This window comes from Danio rerio, chromosome 1, assembly GCF_049306965.1.
Source record: "Danio rerio strain Tuebingen ecotype United States chromosome 1, GRCz12tu, whole genome shotgun sequence".
In the NCBI taxonomy this organism is placed as follows: Eukaryota; Metazoa; Chordata; class Actinopteri; order Cypriniformes; family Danionidae; genus Danio; species Danio rerio.
Window position 1 is genome coordinate 3,050,591 of NC_133176.1, and position 16,910 is coordinate 3,067,500.

Sequence of the window (16,910 nt, forward strand, 5' to 3'; positions counted from 1 at the left end):
AGAAGATAGTTTGAAGAATGTTGGAAAAAAGCATTGGTTGACTTGCATAACATGTTTTTTTTTTCTTTCTGTGGATGTCAGTGGCTACTGGTTTCCAGTATTCTTCAAAAAATGTGACCCTGGACCATGAAAACCTTTTATTGCGTTGGCATATTTCTGCATATTTAATTGTATTCAGAGTTTGGTGTTTTGCAACCCTGAAGAACATTTAGGAAAAAATATATGTAATATCAATATTTATCAGCTGATATATCGGCTATCAGCCTCCAAATCTAAAGAGTTATCGGTTATTGGTATCAGTCATAAAATTCTGTATCGGTGCAAACCTGAAGTATACCTCAATAGAAAGCTTATTTATTCAGCTTCAGGGTGATGTATATACATTTCTGTAAAAAAATCAAAAACACATGAGGTCTTGTTGTTCAGGGTCACAAACTGACCCTGTAAAATTGAGTAAATGTTTATTTTTGAGTGAACTATCCCTAAACAATCCTGTGCGAGTTTCTATTTTTGAACAGTAAAGAAAATATTTTGAAGAATGTTGGAAAAAAGCATTGGTTGACTTGCATAACATGTTTTTTTTTTCTTTCTGTGGATGTCAGTGGCTACTGGTTTCCAGTATTCTTCAAAAAATGTGACCCTGGACCATGAAAGCCTTTTATTGCGTTGGCATATTTTTGCTTTTTTAATTGTGTCTAGATTTTGGTGTTTGCTTTTGTTTTAGCAACAATGCAGAACATTCAGAAAAAATTATATATAATATTAATATTTATCAGCTGATATATCGGCTATCAGCCTCCAATACTAAAGAGATATTGGTTATCAGTCACTATCTGTAAAACAATCCATATCAGTGCATTCAGCTTGTATAAATCTCAGTAAAAATACACAACTCATGAGGTTTTGTTGTTCAGGGTCACAAATTGAGCCTGCGAAATTGAGTAAATGTTGATTTACTATCCATAAACTATCCATAAAAATTCCTGTGTGAGTTTCCATTTTTGACCAGTAAAGAAGATATTTTGAAGAATGTTGGAAAAAGCAGCCATTGACTTTCATAACATGTTTTATTTTTCTTTCTATGGATGTCAATAGCTTCTGGTTTCCAGTATTCTTCAAAGTATGTGACACTAGACCATAATAGCAGTTTTATATTGCAAGGGCTTGTTTTTGCTTTTTTATTGGTTTGTTTATGCAACAATGCAGAAAATATTGAAAACTGTTTATTAATATATAACTGCCAATATATTGACTATCGGCCTCTAAATCGTTATCGGTATCCATATCGGAAGTATTATTTATTCAGCTTTTGGGTGATGTATAAACCTCAGTATTTTTTTAAACACACCTACACAGTTTTGCTTTTCAGGGTCACAAACTGACCCAGTCAAATTGAGTGAATGTTTATTTTTGAGTGAACTATCCCTGTAATGTCACTGCGTTACGATTGAACAGCACATATCCACACGTAAATCAGCGGTTCCTGAAGCGGTGGGTAATGAAACTGCCAGTGAAGGGGATTAAATGTCCCAGAGGAGCCGCTTCTTAATTCCTCATTGAGTTGAAATGTGTGTAAGCAGTAACTCTGGCCCGGGACGGGGAAGAATGGGCCTCTTTATTGCAGTGTTCGTGCCCTGCTGCGCTCTCTCCATCCCTCACTCACTTCTCCAGTTTACTGGCTCTATTATTCCTGTTCTAGTTCTTTCTGTGAAGCCTCTGTTACCTTCGTCAGTCATTGTTAACCGATACCTGACTGTATTGTCGCTTGATAGGCCCAGTTGGTGGGTTGTTGGCAGAAGTGTTAGCAGAAAAAAGACTTGTTTACAAATTGGGCAGTTCCAGTTCTTGATTCTGATTGGTTGAGCCACATTTAAAGCGGTTTTAAAAATACTCTACTCTACAAATATACACCTGTGACTGTTGCTTGGCACTAATTCCTCTATCAGTATTGAGCCAAAGAAACTCTTATTTTGTGAAACCTTTTCGAGTAACCTTTTTATAAAAGCAATACACCCATGTAAAGCCGTGAGTGAATTTACAGCACTACTAAGCTGTTTTAAATTGACTGTAAATCACAGCTTCACTGGGCTTATTATTATAATAAATATTGCTGAATTAAGTAATAACCATTATTTGAGAATATCAAATTCTGATTAACTTGTTGATCTAGTATAAGAGCCAGACAGGTTTGCTAGATCAATATATTAATATTATAAGCTGGTAAACATATATACAGGTCAATTAATTGGCTAAAATTGGTCTATTTTGAGATTAGCAGCACTGATCAAACTATTCCCAATTGGTCAATTAACACAATTGATGACCCCTTTTTATATTTAATATCATAATTAATTCATATATAATTAATTTAATGTTCATTTATTCATTTTCCGTTGTCACCACGGGGGAATGAACCGGCAACTAATCCAGCATATGTTTTAAACAATGGATGCCCTTCCAGTTGCAACCCAGTAAGGGGAAACACCCATACACACACTCTCATACACTACGGACAATTTAGCTTATTCAATTCCCCTATAGCGCATGTGTTTGAACTGTGGGGGAAACCCACGCCAACACGGGGAGAACATGCAAACTCCACACAGAAATGACAGCTGGTCCAGCTGGGACTCGAACCTTTTAACCAGTAAGCCATCGTGCCACCCTACATTTGTTGTAATGCCAGTTTTAATTATTAGGCCTTTAAACTTTCAATTAGAAAACGCTGTGATTATCTTTCATCATCTATATATCGCTGTCCTCTCCATCCCCCAGATAGAAGTGAATCAATATCAAAGTGAGATTTTCCTCCTCGTCTTTAATCTCAGGAAAGCTCCAGTGGTGTGTTTGTTACACTGAACATACACCGATAAGCCTTGTAAACGTCTGATAAGCTCTATTGATGAGCTGTATCCTCATTAAAGAGATTCTTCTGTTGAACACAAAAGCTAAAAATGGTAACCATTGACTTTCATAGTAGGTAAAGCAAATTTGAAAGATTTACATATTTTCTGATTTCTCCAAAATTTTTGCTTTTGTGTTCAACAGACAAAACTAAGTCAAACAGGTTTGGAACAAGTAAAGAGTAAATAAATGATGACAGAATTTTCTGTTTTAGGTGAAATGTCCCTTTAAGTTCAGGTTCAGGAGTAGGTTTAGGAATAATACCTTCTTATTACCCAGTCTGATATAAATAAATAGCATTTAAGGCTGCAGGATACTGGGAAAATAAGGGATGTGCAATATTGTTGTTGGGTTTTATTTTATTTTATTTTATTTAAATTAATTATATTTTATTTTATTTTTTTTTTTGGATTTAATTTAATATTTAATATTTTATTGTGTTTTTTATATATTTTATTTTATTTATTTTTTATATTTTATGTTTATATTTTTTATTTTATTGTATTTTTATTTTATATTTTATTTTATAATTTATATTTTATTGTATTTTTATTTTTTCTATTATATTTTATTTTATATATTTTTTACATTTTTATTTTATATTTTATTAAATTTTTATATTTGATTTAATTTTTAATTTATTTATTTACTTTTAGTTTATATTTTATTTGTGTGTGTATGTGTATAATATATATATATATATATATATATATATATATATATATATATATATATATATATATATATATATATATATATATATATATATATATATATATATATATATATATATATAATATGTGTTAATTTATTATTATTATTTTTTTATATGCAATATTTTTGTTGAGTTTTGGGTTATTTCTCATCATATCAATAACTTGCAAAATGCTATTTTATCAGCAAATACATTATTATTTTTTATTTATGTAATGATCATACTAATATGAACAGGTTATATATCTTTTTTCTGAGCTAATTAAATGAAAACTGTTTTAAGAAGCAAACATTTAGACTTTAAAACACAACAAATGACAGATATTCTCATCGTTATTGGCTGTTGCAATTTTCCTTTCTCATCTTCTATTATTAGTGTTTATTTTCAGCTAACAACACTTACTGGAACTGTTGCCTCACAGCAATAAGGTCGCTGGTTTGAGTCCCAGTTGGGCCAGTTGGCATTTCTGTGTGGAGTTTGCATGTTCTCCCCATGTTGTCGTGTGTTTCCTCTGGGTGCTCCAATTTTCCATACAGTCCAAACACATGCGCTATAGGGGAATTGATGTACTAAATTGACCGTAATGTATGTGTGTGAATGAGTGTTTAAGGGTGTTTCCCAGTGATGGGTTGTAGCTGGAGGTTCATCTGCTGCGTAAAACATATGATGGATAAGTTGGCGGTTCATTCCACTGTGGCGACCTCTGATTAATAAAGGGACTAAGCTGAAAAGCAAATGAATGAATGTGCTTTTTGATATATTGACTTATTTTTACTACTGCATTGAATTGCATTACTGTCGAGTTGTAAAATGAAGTGCTGCACATACAGTTCTCTAAGATAGTCAATTGCCTGATGTAAACACAGGAGACCCTCTTGTGCTGGTCCACCTGTTCAGACGCGTCTCTCTGGAATTCTGTGGGAATCAGATGAAAGTGTCTGGATCTGAGGAGCCATCAGGGCTGGAATCTGCTCTGTAGTTTTACTCCCATCATTAGTCGAGTGTGGAGGCTTGTTTACGCTACACAATTAAACATTTCAACTCGTTGCTGCCTTTTCTTTTTTATTGGAGGGTTGTAGACGTTTTCAGAATGGAGAAATCACAGCTCCGATTTTACATCTTGATATTTGGATTAATTTGCTTTTATTTTTGAGTTTGCATCCCAAAATCCTGACCCGTTTTTGTTCATAAATTGCACTTGTAATTAATATAATTAATAAATCCTCTTATTTTTTATGCTTTCAGTCATTGTTGGGATTCATAAATGTAATTATATATTGAGGAAAAAGGTTGTGTTTGAACGTGCTTCAGATGGTACTGTATTTCCTGATTGTTGAAGAACACAAGCTTATAATCCAGAGCTCCATCTCATTCTTTAGGTTCAAATCCCTGGATTTAGTGCCGCTAAAGCCTTCCTAATGATTTTCTAAATCCATAAACGCTGCGTTTTACAGCGCTGAGAGAGATGGAGGGTCTTTTGTTTGATTTTAAGCTGTGAAAACAGTATTAAGGACATTGTTGAGTTTTGAAGGGTTTGATGGAGACACGTTCTCACGTCCATCTGGATATCTGGCTGCATATTAGTTTTTTATTGTGTATAATTGTTTACATTGCATTTTATTGCATTGTTTATTTGTATTGCACTATTTGTTAATTACATTTTATAACATTTTGTTTATTTGACTTATTTAAAAATGTTTTTATTTATTTTGTTTTATTTTATTTAGATTTTTTTTTAGTATTTTTAATTTTATTGCAAATTTTTATAAAATTTTATTTTGTATTTTATTTTTCATATTATTTCAAATTTTTATTTTATTTCAATTTTTTATTATATTTATTTTTTTATTTAGTATTTAATTTAGTATATTTAATTTAATTTTGTATTTTATTTTGTATTTTATTTCAATTTGTATATATTTTATTTTATTGTATTTTATTTTATTATTTAATTTTATTTTGTATTTTATTTTTTTATTTTTTATTTTGTATTTTATTTTGTATTTTTAAATTTTATTTAATAAACCAAAAAATACTTATTAATTTAAGTTAATTTTAATTTATTTATTTTTTGTATTTTGTATTTTATTTAAAATTTTATTTTATTTCTAGGTTTATTTTATTTTATTTACGATCTTATCTATTTTTTTTCTTAAATAAATAAGTCAAATAAGTTTACATCTTGAAAATTGTACTGTTTTATTTGACTAGATTTCGTTTTTTTTTTCCTCTTTTTTTTTTTTTTGACTGTGTGTGATGGTAAAGGGTGATTATGAATGCCCACATCCATCTGGATATCTGCTGCATTTAATTTTTTTTTTAGTGCATAATATTTACAAAATTGCATTATTGCATGTTATTGCACTGCATTTTGTATTTGTATGTTGTGTTTATTAGATTTTATAACATTAGGTTTTTATCTAATCTATTTTTTTTATCTATTAATTTTATTACTTTTACATGTTTCCTTTTTATTTTATTGCATTAAACATTTTGTTGATTTTTCATTACACTTATACTTCTTTTAAAGAATTTAGTTTTATTTAATTCATTCTATTATTTATTTTTTTGCATTTATTGCATTGCATTCTGTTGCATAGCCTTTTTAAATTTAATTTTGAATTGCATTTTCTTTAATATATTACATCATACTTTTTAAATATTTTTGTGCATTTTTTATGTTTCAAATTATTGCACTTTTAATATTGGATTTTATTCATTTTTTTTATTTAATTATATTTTATTTTATGACATTATGGACTAACTATTAATTAGTGCATCCATCATATTTCAGGAATGTATAAATGCAAGAAGCTCTGAAACATTTTATGAGAAAGTTTAAAGGGAAGTTTACCCAAAAATGAAAATTCTGTCATAATTTACTCACCAGTTACTATTTATGAACCATTATTAGATGCTTTCTTCTGCTAAACGTAAAAGAAGATATTTAGAAAAATACTGGAAACCTGTAGAGGCATGCAGTGGCGCAGTAGGTAGTGCTGTCACCTCACAGCAAGAAGGTCACTGGTTCAAGCCTCAGCTGGGTAATTTGGCATTTCTGTGTGGAGTTTGCATGTTCTCCCTGCGTTTGCGTGGGTTTCCTCCAAGTGCTCCGGTTTCCCCCATAGTCCAAACACAGTACAGAGGAACTCTACAGAGGAATTGAGTAATCTAAATTGTCCTTAGTATTTGAGTGTGTATGGGTGTTTCCCAGCTGGCAGGGCATTTGCTGCGTGAAACGTGTGCTGGATAAGTTGGTGGTTCATTCCGCTGTGGCGACCCCGGATTAATTAAGAGACTTAGCCGAAAAGAAAATGAATGAATGAATGGAAACCTGTGACCATTGACTTCCAGAGTATTTGTTTTTCCTCCTACGCAAGTCAAATTTTTTATTTTTGCGTGAACTATCCCTTTACTATAATAAGGTCTGTTATATGTCCACATTTTGGTTTCTCAGAGACAAAAGGCAGTCATTCTCTCCATTTAATTGTTTGCCTTTTATTTTTAATGCTATGCAGTTACTATTGTGTTTCCAAACATGTCTTGTTTGTTTAATGCATTTCACTCCTTCACCAGTGGTTGTCCGAGGTCTGCTCATAATAACTAACAGTGTTTGTGGGGATAATTCTCAGCCATGCAGAACATGAGCATGTGTGTGTGAGAGTGAGTTTACTGCAGAAATACACATTTCAGGAATCATAAATCATCCATGGCATTTTCCAGAGCAGCACAAGCTTGAAATTCCAGCTGTTTCTGGTGCAGCCTCACACTACAGCGTCATAACTACATGCACCGCGACACCAAAACACACGATAAAAGGATATAAAGAATTACCATCTTCAATGGCAACCCACAGCATGTCTAGTTTTTCTAAATTATTGCAAAACAACAGCATAAGTGAAGTTTATTCTTAAACTAATTTCGAGAGGATCACGTGCTTATGATTTATCACGGCCAGTCTCGTATTTGCTAATCACTAATCTTCCAATCATATGAGCCCTAAGGCACCATAAATAGCCTCAGTTTTCAGTTCACTTTATCTTCGTTTGGAAGAAACCCCCCTCCTCCCCTATTCTCCTCCTTTACCTGTGATTGGGCGGCACGGCGGTCCAGTGGTTAGCACTGCGAACCACACAGCAAGAATACTGCCAGTCCTAGTCCTTTAGGACCGGTGGGTGTTTCTGTGGGGAGTTTGTATGTCCTTCCCGTGTCCGCGTGGGTTTTCCCCGGGTTCTCCGGTTTCCTCCCACCATCCAAAGACATTCAACATACATAACAATCAAGCTTGTCTAATTCCTTACGTTCCCTTAGCTACAGCAGCAGGGGAGTTCTGAGATCCACCGAGCTCGGGCTCCCTTCTTGCTCTGCCAACGGGAGGAAGCCCCGGGCTCGATGAGCCCTTGAGCTCGGGGCTCTCTCCCAGGACAGCATGCCAAATAAGCTTTGTAAATCATCAGCTAAGTGTGAACTCTTGAAACTACAATGACAATGATCACCTCAGGTTAGAGCTGCACAATTAATCGTTAAAAGATCACGATCTCGATTCCACCCCCAAGACGATCTTAATCCAGCATTTCTACAATTCTGTCAATCATACTTTAAAATTCAGTAGAGAAGAAAAGACGGCTGCACGAGTCTTTTTATTGTTTCACATGCATTGCTCAGCGACATGGACACCTCCAAATGATGTTGAACGAGTCACATACTGTATTTATAAGGTGTAATTCACCTAAAAATGTAAGTTTTGTTCTAATATAATGATGTTTTCGCGATCGGGAAATCACATGTGACGTGAGCTGCTGACCGTGAGCTGTTATCACAGAGAAGGCGCGCGCTCTACTTAATGATAGACGCGCGCACGTCTACTTTAGTGAACAAAACCTGCATATGTTGCAAGTAACAGGTAACACAGTTGCAAACTAGATTCTTAAAGTTTGAGGACAAACTTTGAGGCTGGCTTGTGAAAGCCTGATGGTAATAGTTTATTTAGTTTAAACAGTTTTTAAAAGTATGAAAAGATAATAGATAATAGATAGATAGATAGATAGATAGATAGATAGATAGATAGATAGATAGATAGATAGATAGATAGATAGATAGATAGATAGATAGATAGATAGATAGATAGATAGATAGATAGATAGATAGATAGATAGATAGATAGACTGATGATGTATCAAAGCTTCTTGCCAGTATGAACAGTTAAAAGCAACACATGCCTCTATCACACTGCAGCATGACGATATCAATCAATCTGAACCTCTATAATGGTAGTCTATGGGACCGTTGCTAGGGTGCCGTATTTGGTTGTTAGGGGTGTGGCTAGAAAGTTAATAGCTCATCAGTTATTGGTAGTTTGGTAGTCAGGTAGTCTGAGTTAAATGAGCCCAGTTATAAGTCTGTAGGACAGTCTGATGCAGAGTTATGTGGTCACAAAGTTTGATCCAATGTTAAGTCAATGGAATTTTTCTGACCGTCCCGGGACGTTTTTCAGAAAACCGAAAGTCGGATCAGTCGGAAAAGATATAGCAACCCGAGTCAGACCAGTTTGGAGGTCTGGTGTGAGTTTGGTGGTCATAGCTTGAAAGCTCTAGATGGAGATAGAGTTTAATTTTTAATCTCAGAAGAAAAATAGGATAACAATAGTCTGGCTTGCTACACAAGCCAGCCTAATAACATTCAGTTTGTGGCACAGAGGGACAGAGGCGGCACTTAGCAGTCAAAATGAAACCGAAAGTGTGCACTTCATTTAAATGATCATATCGCATTATGATTACGACAAGCATTTGATATGTTTTTTCTTTCATAGCGAACCAAAATATATTGTTGAATATAATCTGATAATGGCAAATGTCTGATTTTACCAGTGAATAAAATTGTCTAATATGACAGATTGCAAGCATATATCTCAAACATAATAATTCAACATCAGAATAATTATTATTATTAGAATAGAATTATTTATAGAAAGCAGTAGACCTAAACATAATATTATTCTCGATGTTGTGCCATATGTTTGTTTTTACCATACCTTTATTTTACATCTACAGAATCGTGAGAAAATCGTGATCTTTATTTTAAGCAAAAAAATCGTGATTCTCATTTTAGCCAGAATCGTGCAGCTCTACCTCAGGTACTGATTATGGGCTTTATTCAGTATGAAATGCTCCCAATGTGATTTTACCACCACTTCAGGTGTCATTTATTGCCATACTGAAAGCAGCAGCAGATCGTTCACCTCAGATCATGATAATAAAATAGCTAGCAAGTGGCTTGAAAACGAAAGTGAGTGCAAACCGCAACATCAGTCACTCAGTAGCCTATTAATAATGTTAAATTGGTTTAATATGCACTTAGATTATAACCCTTACCATTTCGTCAGGAGAGCATTGGTTGGTATTTAAATGTTTCTGTCTTGTCACGTTTGGTGCAGACGGACAAATTGCTGGAATCTTGTCAGGTTGTGTTACAGGACAGAGCTCAGTGTTTAGCGTTTGACGTGTTTGTCCTCTTTTTCCTGTGTCGTCAGGTGGGTTTGCTGCAGTATGGTGGAGCCAGAGGAGCGGCCCTCGGTGGCGGGGCAGAGACTCGGGGCACCTGAGAGTCTGGGCATCAGCACACTGGAGCCTGGGCAGCGGCCCCCCACTATGCCCCCCGGGAGACAGATCTCCATCCGTGTCCAGATGCTGGACGACACTCAGGAAGTCTTTGAGGTCTCGGTAAGGCAGCGCTGGATTTCTACTGTTGCTTTGGTGAAATTGTTGATTGATTGATTTATTTTATTATTCATTGTGTATATATATATATATATTGTATTGAAGATTAGATTTTTTTATTGTATTGCACTTGATTTTGTTTTATTGCATTTATTTTTATTATAATGCAGTGCTCTGTGTTGGGTTGTGTTGTATTTTATTGAATTTTAAAAATTTGATTATATTTAGTTTTATTTTAAAGCACTCCATTTGTTCAATTGATTTAATTTTATTACATTGCACTGTGTTTATGTAATTTAATTGCTCTGCATTTATTTGCGTTTTTACATTTTTTTTTTACCTCATTTGATTGTAGTTACTTTTAATTTATTACTTTTATTTTATTTTACTTAATTTTATTGCATTGCATTGCGTTTTTTATTCTATTGCACTGAAATTTATCACAGTTTTTTCTCCATTATCAGTCAATTATGTATTGCAGTGCATTTTTAAATTTTATTTCACTGCATTTTATTTGTTTTACTTTATTGTGTTACACTTTCTTGGCTTGTGTTGCAGTTTATTTTGCATTGCACTTCGATGTTTAATTTATTTTATTATATTGCATTGCACTATCATTTTTAATTTATTGCACTGCATTTTTTACCTTACTTCATTGCATTGTATTGCAGATAGTTTATTTAACCATGGTGGGTTTTTTTTAATTTTATTTCATTTCATTCTATTTCAGTTTGTTTTACTTTACTTTATTGCATTGCACTTCATTTTTATTTTATTTTATTTCATTGCATTTTTTATTCTATTGCACTTAATTTTATCACAGTTAGTTTTATTGCATTGCATTTTAAAATTTCACTGCATTTTGTTACAGTTTTTTACTTTATTGCATTGCAATATGTTGGGCTGTGTTGCATTTTATTACATTTTTAATTATTATTTCAATAAATTATTCCATTGCATTTTGCAATATTTCATCACACTTTATTGTTTAATTGATTTAATTTATTGCACTGCACTATTTTATATTATTACACTGCTTTTTATTGCATTTAAATGTATTTATTGCATTGCATTTTATTTCACCTCATTTTTTTGCAGTCTTTTATAATTAATGTTTTTATTTTATTTTATTGTATTTATTTTATTGCATCACATTTAGTCTTATTGCACTGCACTTCATTGTTTAATTTATTTAGATTTACTGCAGTGGAAGAAATTGAATGAATGGTTTAATATGCATTAATCAGATTATAACCCTCACCATCTCGTCAGGAGTGCAGCGGCTGCTATTTTAATGAATGGCTGGTATTGAAATGTTTCTGTTGTCTCATCGTTGGTGCAGACAGACAAATTTGTCGCTGGAACCTTGTCAGGTTGCGTGTTACAGGACAGAGCTCAGTGTTTAGGGTTGTGTATGTCCATGTTTGACGTGTTTGTCCTCTTTTTCTTGTGTTGCATTGCATTTGCTTTATTGCATTGCAATTCAATTGTTATTATATTTATTATATTATTTTATATTATATAATGTGTATATATATATATATATATATATATATATATATATATATATATATATATATATATATATATATATATATATGTATATATACATACATTTTTTTTTACATATTATATATATATATATATATAATATTATTTATTATATTATTTTTGTTTGATTGCATTGCATTTTTAATTTTAATTCACAGCATTTTATTGCGATTTGTTTGACTTTTTTGTTATGTTTTATTGATTACATTTTTTATTCTGTTGTATTTAGTGCCGCATTGATAAACTAATTTTATTTTATTTCATTTAAATTCATAACACTGCATTTTTTTATTTGTATTTTATTAAGTTTTATCACATTGAATTTTAGTGATTCTAAAAATAATCCTCTTTGTTTCAAGATGGAAAGCTGTGGAAAATATAACAAGCTCATGAGATAACTGCACAGCGCGCTGCTGTTTGAATTGCTTATCATTGTCTACTGCATACTAATTTATATAATGTTTTTAAATACAGCATACAGCTAATTTTCCATTTCCAGCACAACCCAGGTTTAATCGTCTGGAAAACCCCTGTGGAAAAACCCAGGATCTAGTTCATACTGAAGCCTCTGCTGCTTTCTCCCTCAGTCTCTTTGTGTTCACTGACCTCCCGTTTGTTCACTTAAGCTCCTCTGGGAATGGTAATGATGTAAAAAAAGCTCCGTCTTGTTCACTAATGAGAAAATACCCTCATTGATCGTCACCAAGGGAGCTGTAAGCTTCTCAGGCATGTTAGGTACGTGAAAAAGAAATCCCTTCAGCTTTTTAAAGTACTGGACAGGCATCTATATAGAATCCTGCAGCCATTTATAACCCACAACAGTGGATATATAGGTTGCTGATGGCTCTTTTGTTCGGTTTGTGACGTATTTGTGGGCGTTTGCAGACACACCCTGCTCTCCGGTCGTGCCCTGGGGGCCTGCTGACAGTCGGGCTCCACCTGATGCTGTTTTAATAGTGAGATAAAGCCCACAGAAGCGTGTCTGTGTTGTGAAAGGCCTGGAGGTGGCCAGTAAACACTGTCAGTCTGGGTTAAATTGATTTTCAGTTTCCCGAGGCGATGCACGATCATTCTGTCCATCCAGACGGACTCGCATCAACTGCAGTTTCATTTATTTTCAGCCGCAGGTTTTGGACAGTCGTGTTGTTTTCCTGTGGTTTGCTTTAGTGCTTCTGGAGCTCAGCGTTTGACTTGTTGATGGCTTCATTTGTCTTTGTTGAATGCAGGTTATAACTCATTTAAGGCTTGGTTGTATTATATTTGGAAACTGTCATTTGTGATAGGCTTGTATATCGGTTGTTTTGAGATCTGCATTAGTGAATATCTGCTTTCACTTGCTTATGTAAGATGAAAAATGTACCAAAATGTGTATTAATAGATGTTTGTAAATTGTCTAAGGGCAACACGGTGGCTCAGTGGTTAGCACTGTCGCTTCACAGCAAGAAGGTTGCAGATTTGAGTCCCAGTTGGCATTTCTGTGTGGAGTTTGCATGTTCTCCCAGTGTTGCGCTGTGGCGATAAAGGGACTAAGCCAAAGGAAAATGAATGAATGAATCAATGAATGAAAAGTGTCTGCTCCAAAATAATTGTGATTACATGGTCATTTAGCAGATGCTTTTGTCTAAAATGATTTACTATGGAGTTGGTTAAAGGGGATGTCTAGGAAATATCAAGCTTAGTTTTTAAATGTTAAAAAATTATTATCATTACATTGTGTAACGCCGGGGAGTAACACCACAACAGAAGGTAGGATCCAAAATGCAGGTTTATTCACAGTCAGGCAAGCAGTGGTCAATACGGGAGCAAACAGGTATGTGAGGACAATCCAGAATCGTAGTCAGTATAACAATCAAGAGGTCGAAAGGCAGGCGGCAGACAAGGATAACTAAATAAACAAGGCTAGGTTCAAAACAGGAAAACAAGACAAGGAAAACACGTTGTAATGCTACTTTACAGTGAACAAGACTCGGCAATGTGAATGAGTGTGTGTCCTGCTTAAATACTGTGTGTAATCAGTCTCTGTAACAGGTTTCAGCTGGTGATGTAATCAGGAAGATGAGTGACCAGGCGTGCGTGATTGGAAGAAGTGCATGTATGGAAATGTAGTCCTGGGGAATGCGGAAGTGAAGTTCATAATGAAAGTGGAAACCAGCGATCTCCAGTGAATGATCGCTGGTTATCGTAACACATAGCTATAAATAATTAGTAGTTTTTTTTTAAAATAATTGTTTAAATTAAATTATATTACTTTTTATTATTTGTGTATATATATTTTTTTCGATAATTAAAATTCAAATAATTTAATAATATTTTATTATAATTGAATATGTTTTTATAATTATTATTTTTGTGTATAAACTTTGGTTTAGAAAAGATGCAACAATAAAGACAAAAATAACAATAATAATGATAACAACAACAATAATGACAATAAATAATAATAATAATAATAATAATAATAAATACTGCTATTATATTCTTCTTCTTATTATTATTGTCATTATTATTATTATCATTATTTTATTATTGTCATTGTTATTATTGTTGTTGTTATTGCAGTTTTATTATTATTATAGCATCATCATCATCATCTTTTCTTCTTCTTAATATTATTATTATTTATTTTATTTTTTAATTATCATCTGCATCATCATCATATTATTTTTATTATTATTATTATTATTATTAACAGCATTATCATCATTATCATTATTTTTATTATTATTTATTCATTTATTTTTTAATTATCATTGGCATCATCATCATTATAATATTATTATTATTTTTATTGTTATTATTATCTGCACCATCATCATCATCATCATTATTATTTATTTATTTATTTATTTATTAATTATCATCGGCATCATCATCATTCTTCTTATTTATTTATTTATTTTTTAATTATCATTGGCACCATCATCATCATAATATTATATATTTTTTTATTCTTATTATTATCGTCATTATTATTATTATTATTATTATTATTATTATTATTATTATTATCATTGTACTTTTTTGTTTGTTTATTTTCTTTAAAACTATGATTTTTAAAAACAGTTTAATGTTTATAACAAACTATAATAACCCCATTTGGACTTTTCTGAGTGATTGGAATTTTTGTAATTTATGGTTAACATTTTATTATCTCCCATTCTAATTCCTGGAGACCTGGGATGGGCTAACACCCTAGCAACCAATCAAAACACCCTATAGCAACCACAAAGACATACTTACAACTACTAGGAAATACAATTATATAATTGACATCCATTTTCCTTCGGCTTAGCCCCTTTATTTTATGGATGCCCTTCCAGCTGCAACCCAGTACTGGGAAACACCCATACACTCTCACCCATACATTTAAACCCACAATCAGTTTAGTTCATCAATTCCCCTTTAGCGCATGTATTTGGACTGTGGGGGAAACCAGAGCACCCGGAGAAAACCCACGCCAACAAAGAGAGAACATGCAAACTCCACACAGAAATGCCAACTGATCCAGCCGGGGCTTGAACCAGCGACCTTCTTGCTGTGAGTCAAGAGTGCTAACCACTGAGCTTGACATTCATATATTATATTAGAAATGATTTAGAATTGGATTTTCATCATCAATGTTGAACAGTTATTCTTGTGGAAAACTGATACATTGTATTTTTCCGGGTCCTTTGATGAATAGAATGTTCAAAAGAATGCGGCTTCTGTTAGAATGCGGATCTTTTGTAAGATTCTAAATGTCTTCTTTTGATCAGTTATGTGTGTGTGTGTGTGTGGAAAAACGCAGTAGTTTGTTTGAGTGGGTTTGCAGACTGTAATGTTGTCATCGGCACATTGCTCTGCTCCAGTGTTCAGGATTTCCTGTTTGATTGGATCTCAATAAGGAAATCCCAATAGACCTGGCACAGTTCCTGTTTCCAAGTTCACATATAGACCACAAGATTCATAGGCTTTCATCAGCATGTCATCATATTTTATTTTGTTTTGTTATATTTTTATTTTATTTATGTATGTTTTTATTTTATTCATTTATTTTTCTTCAGCTTAGTCCCTTTATTCATCAGTGATCGCTACAGTGGAATAAACCGCCTATTTTATTTTATTTTAATTTAATGTAATTTAATTCAATTTCATTTTTTTTCTGTTGTATTTATTTTTATTTTATTTATTTCTGTTCTTTTTACTTTAATGTATTTTCTGTTCTATTTTAATATATTTTTGTGTGTTTTATTTTATTATTTTCTTTTATAGATTTTTTGTTTTATATTTTTTTATTTAGTAAAATGTATTTTAAAATGATCTCTTTTTTCATTTTCTTTTATTATTTTCTTTATAATTTAAATATATTGTTCTGTTATATTGATTCATTTCCTATAATATTATGTTTATCTATTATTTTGTTTTGTAATAAATTATTTTCTTATTTCTTTTGTTAGTTATTTCTTTTTTATTATATTTTCAGTAGTATTTATACTGTTTTCTGTTATATTTTCATATATTTGGGATATTTTATTTTATTATTTTCTTTTATATATTTTTCATATTTTCTTTTAATGTTTTGTTAATTATCTATTTTATATTTTCTTGTATTATTTTTCTTTATAATCTGTCCATTTTTCTGTTATATTGCATTATTTCCTATTATTTAAGGTTTCGTAATAAATTATTTTCTTTTATTATTTCTTGTTATATTTTCTTTTGTTTAATTTTATTAGATATTTTTTCTTTTATTTCTTTTTATTTTATTATAATTTTTATGTTGTATTTAAACTTTTTTTCTGTTAAATATAAATATTTTTTAAATTTTTTCTTTTATTTATTTTTTTCTTTTCTTTTTTCTTTTATTATTTTCTTTTTAATTTATACATATTGTTCTGTTATATTGCATTATTTCCTATTATATCTATTATTTCCTATGTTTATCTGTTATTTGGGTGCTCCGGTTTCCCCCACAAGTCCAAACACAGGTTGTATAGGAGAATTGGGTAAGCTAAATTGTCCGTAGTGTATACGTGTGAATGAGT

General features: G+C 32.0%; 1 protein-coding gene across 9 annotated transcripts in view; it reads left to right on the forward strand.

The window, feature by feature from the left end:
* farp1 (FERM, RhoGEF (ARHGEF) and pleckstrin domain protein 1 (chondrocyte-derived)) overlaps positions 1–16,910 on the forward strand; it is a 145,176-nt gene that overhangs the window by 9,307 nt on the left and 118,959 nt on the right. For all 9 annotated transcript variants that reach the window (XR_012405376.1, XM_017355952.3, XM_073949318.1 and 6 more), the window contains exon 2: positions 10,149–10,338. Coding sequence is in view for 8 of the 9 variants with exons in the window: in XM_017355952.3 (XP_017211441.1) it covers positions 10,165–10,338 (174 nt within the window). In the remaining variant the exon portion in view is untranslated. The remainder of the gene's footprint in view (positions 1–10,148; positions 10,339–16,910) is intronic.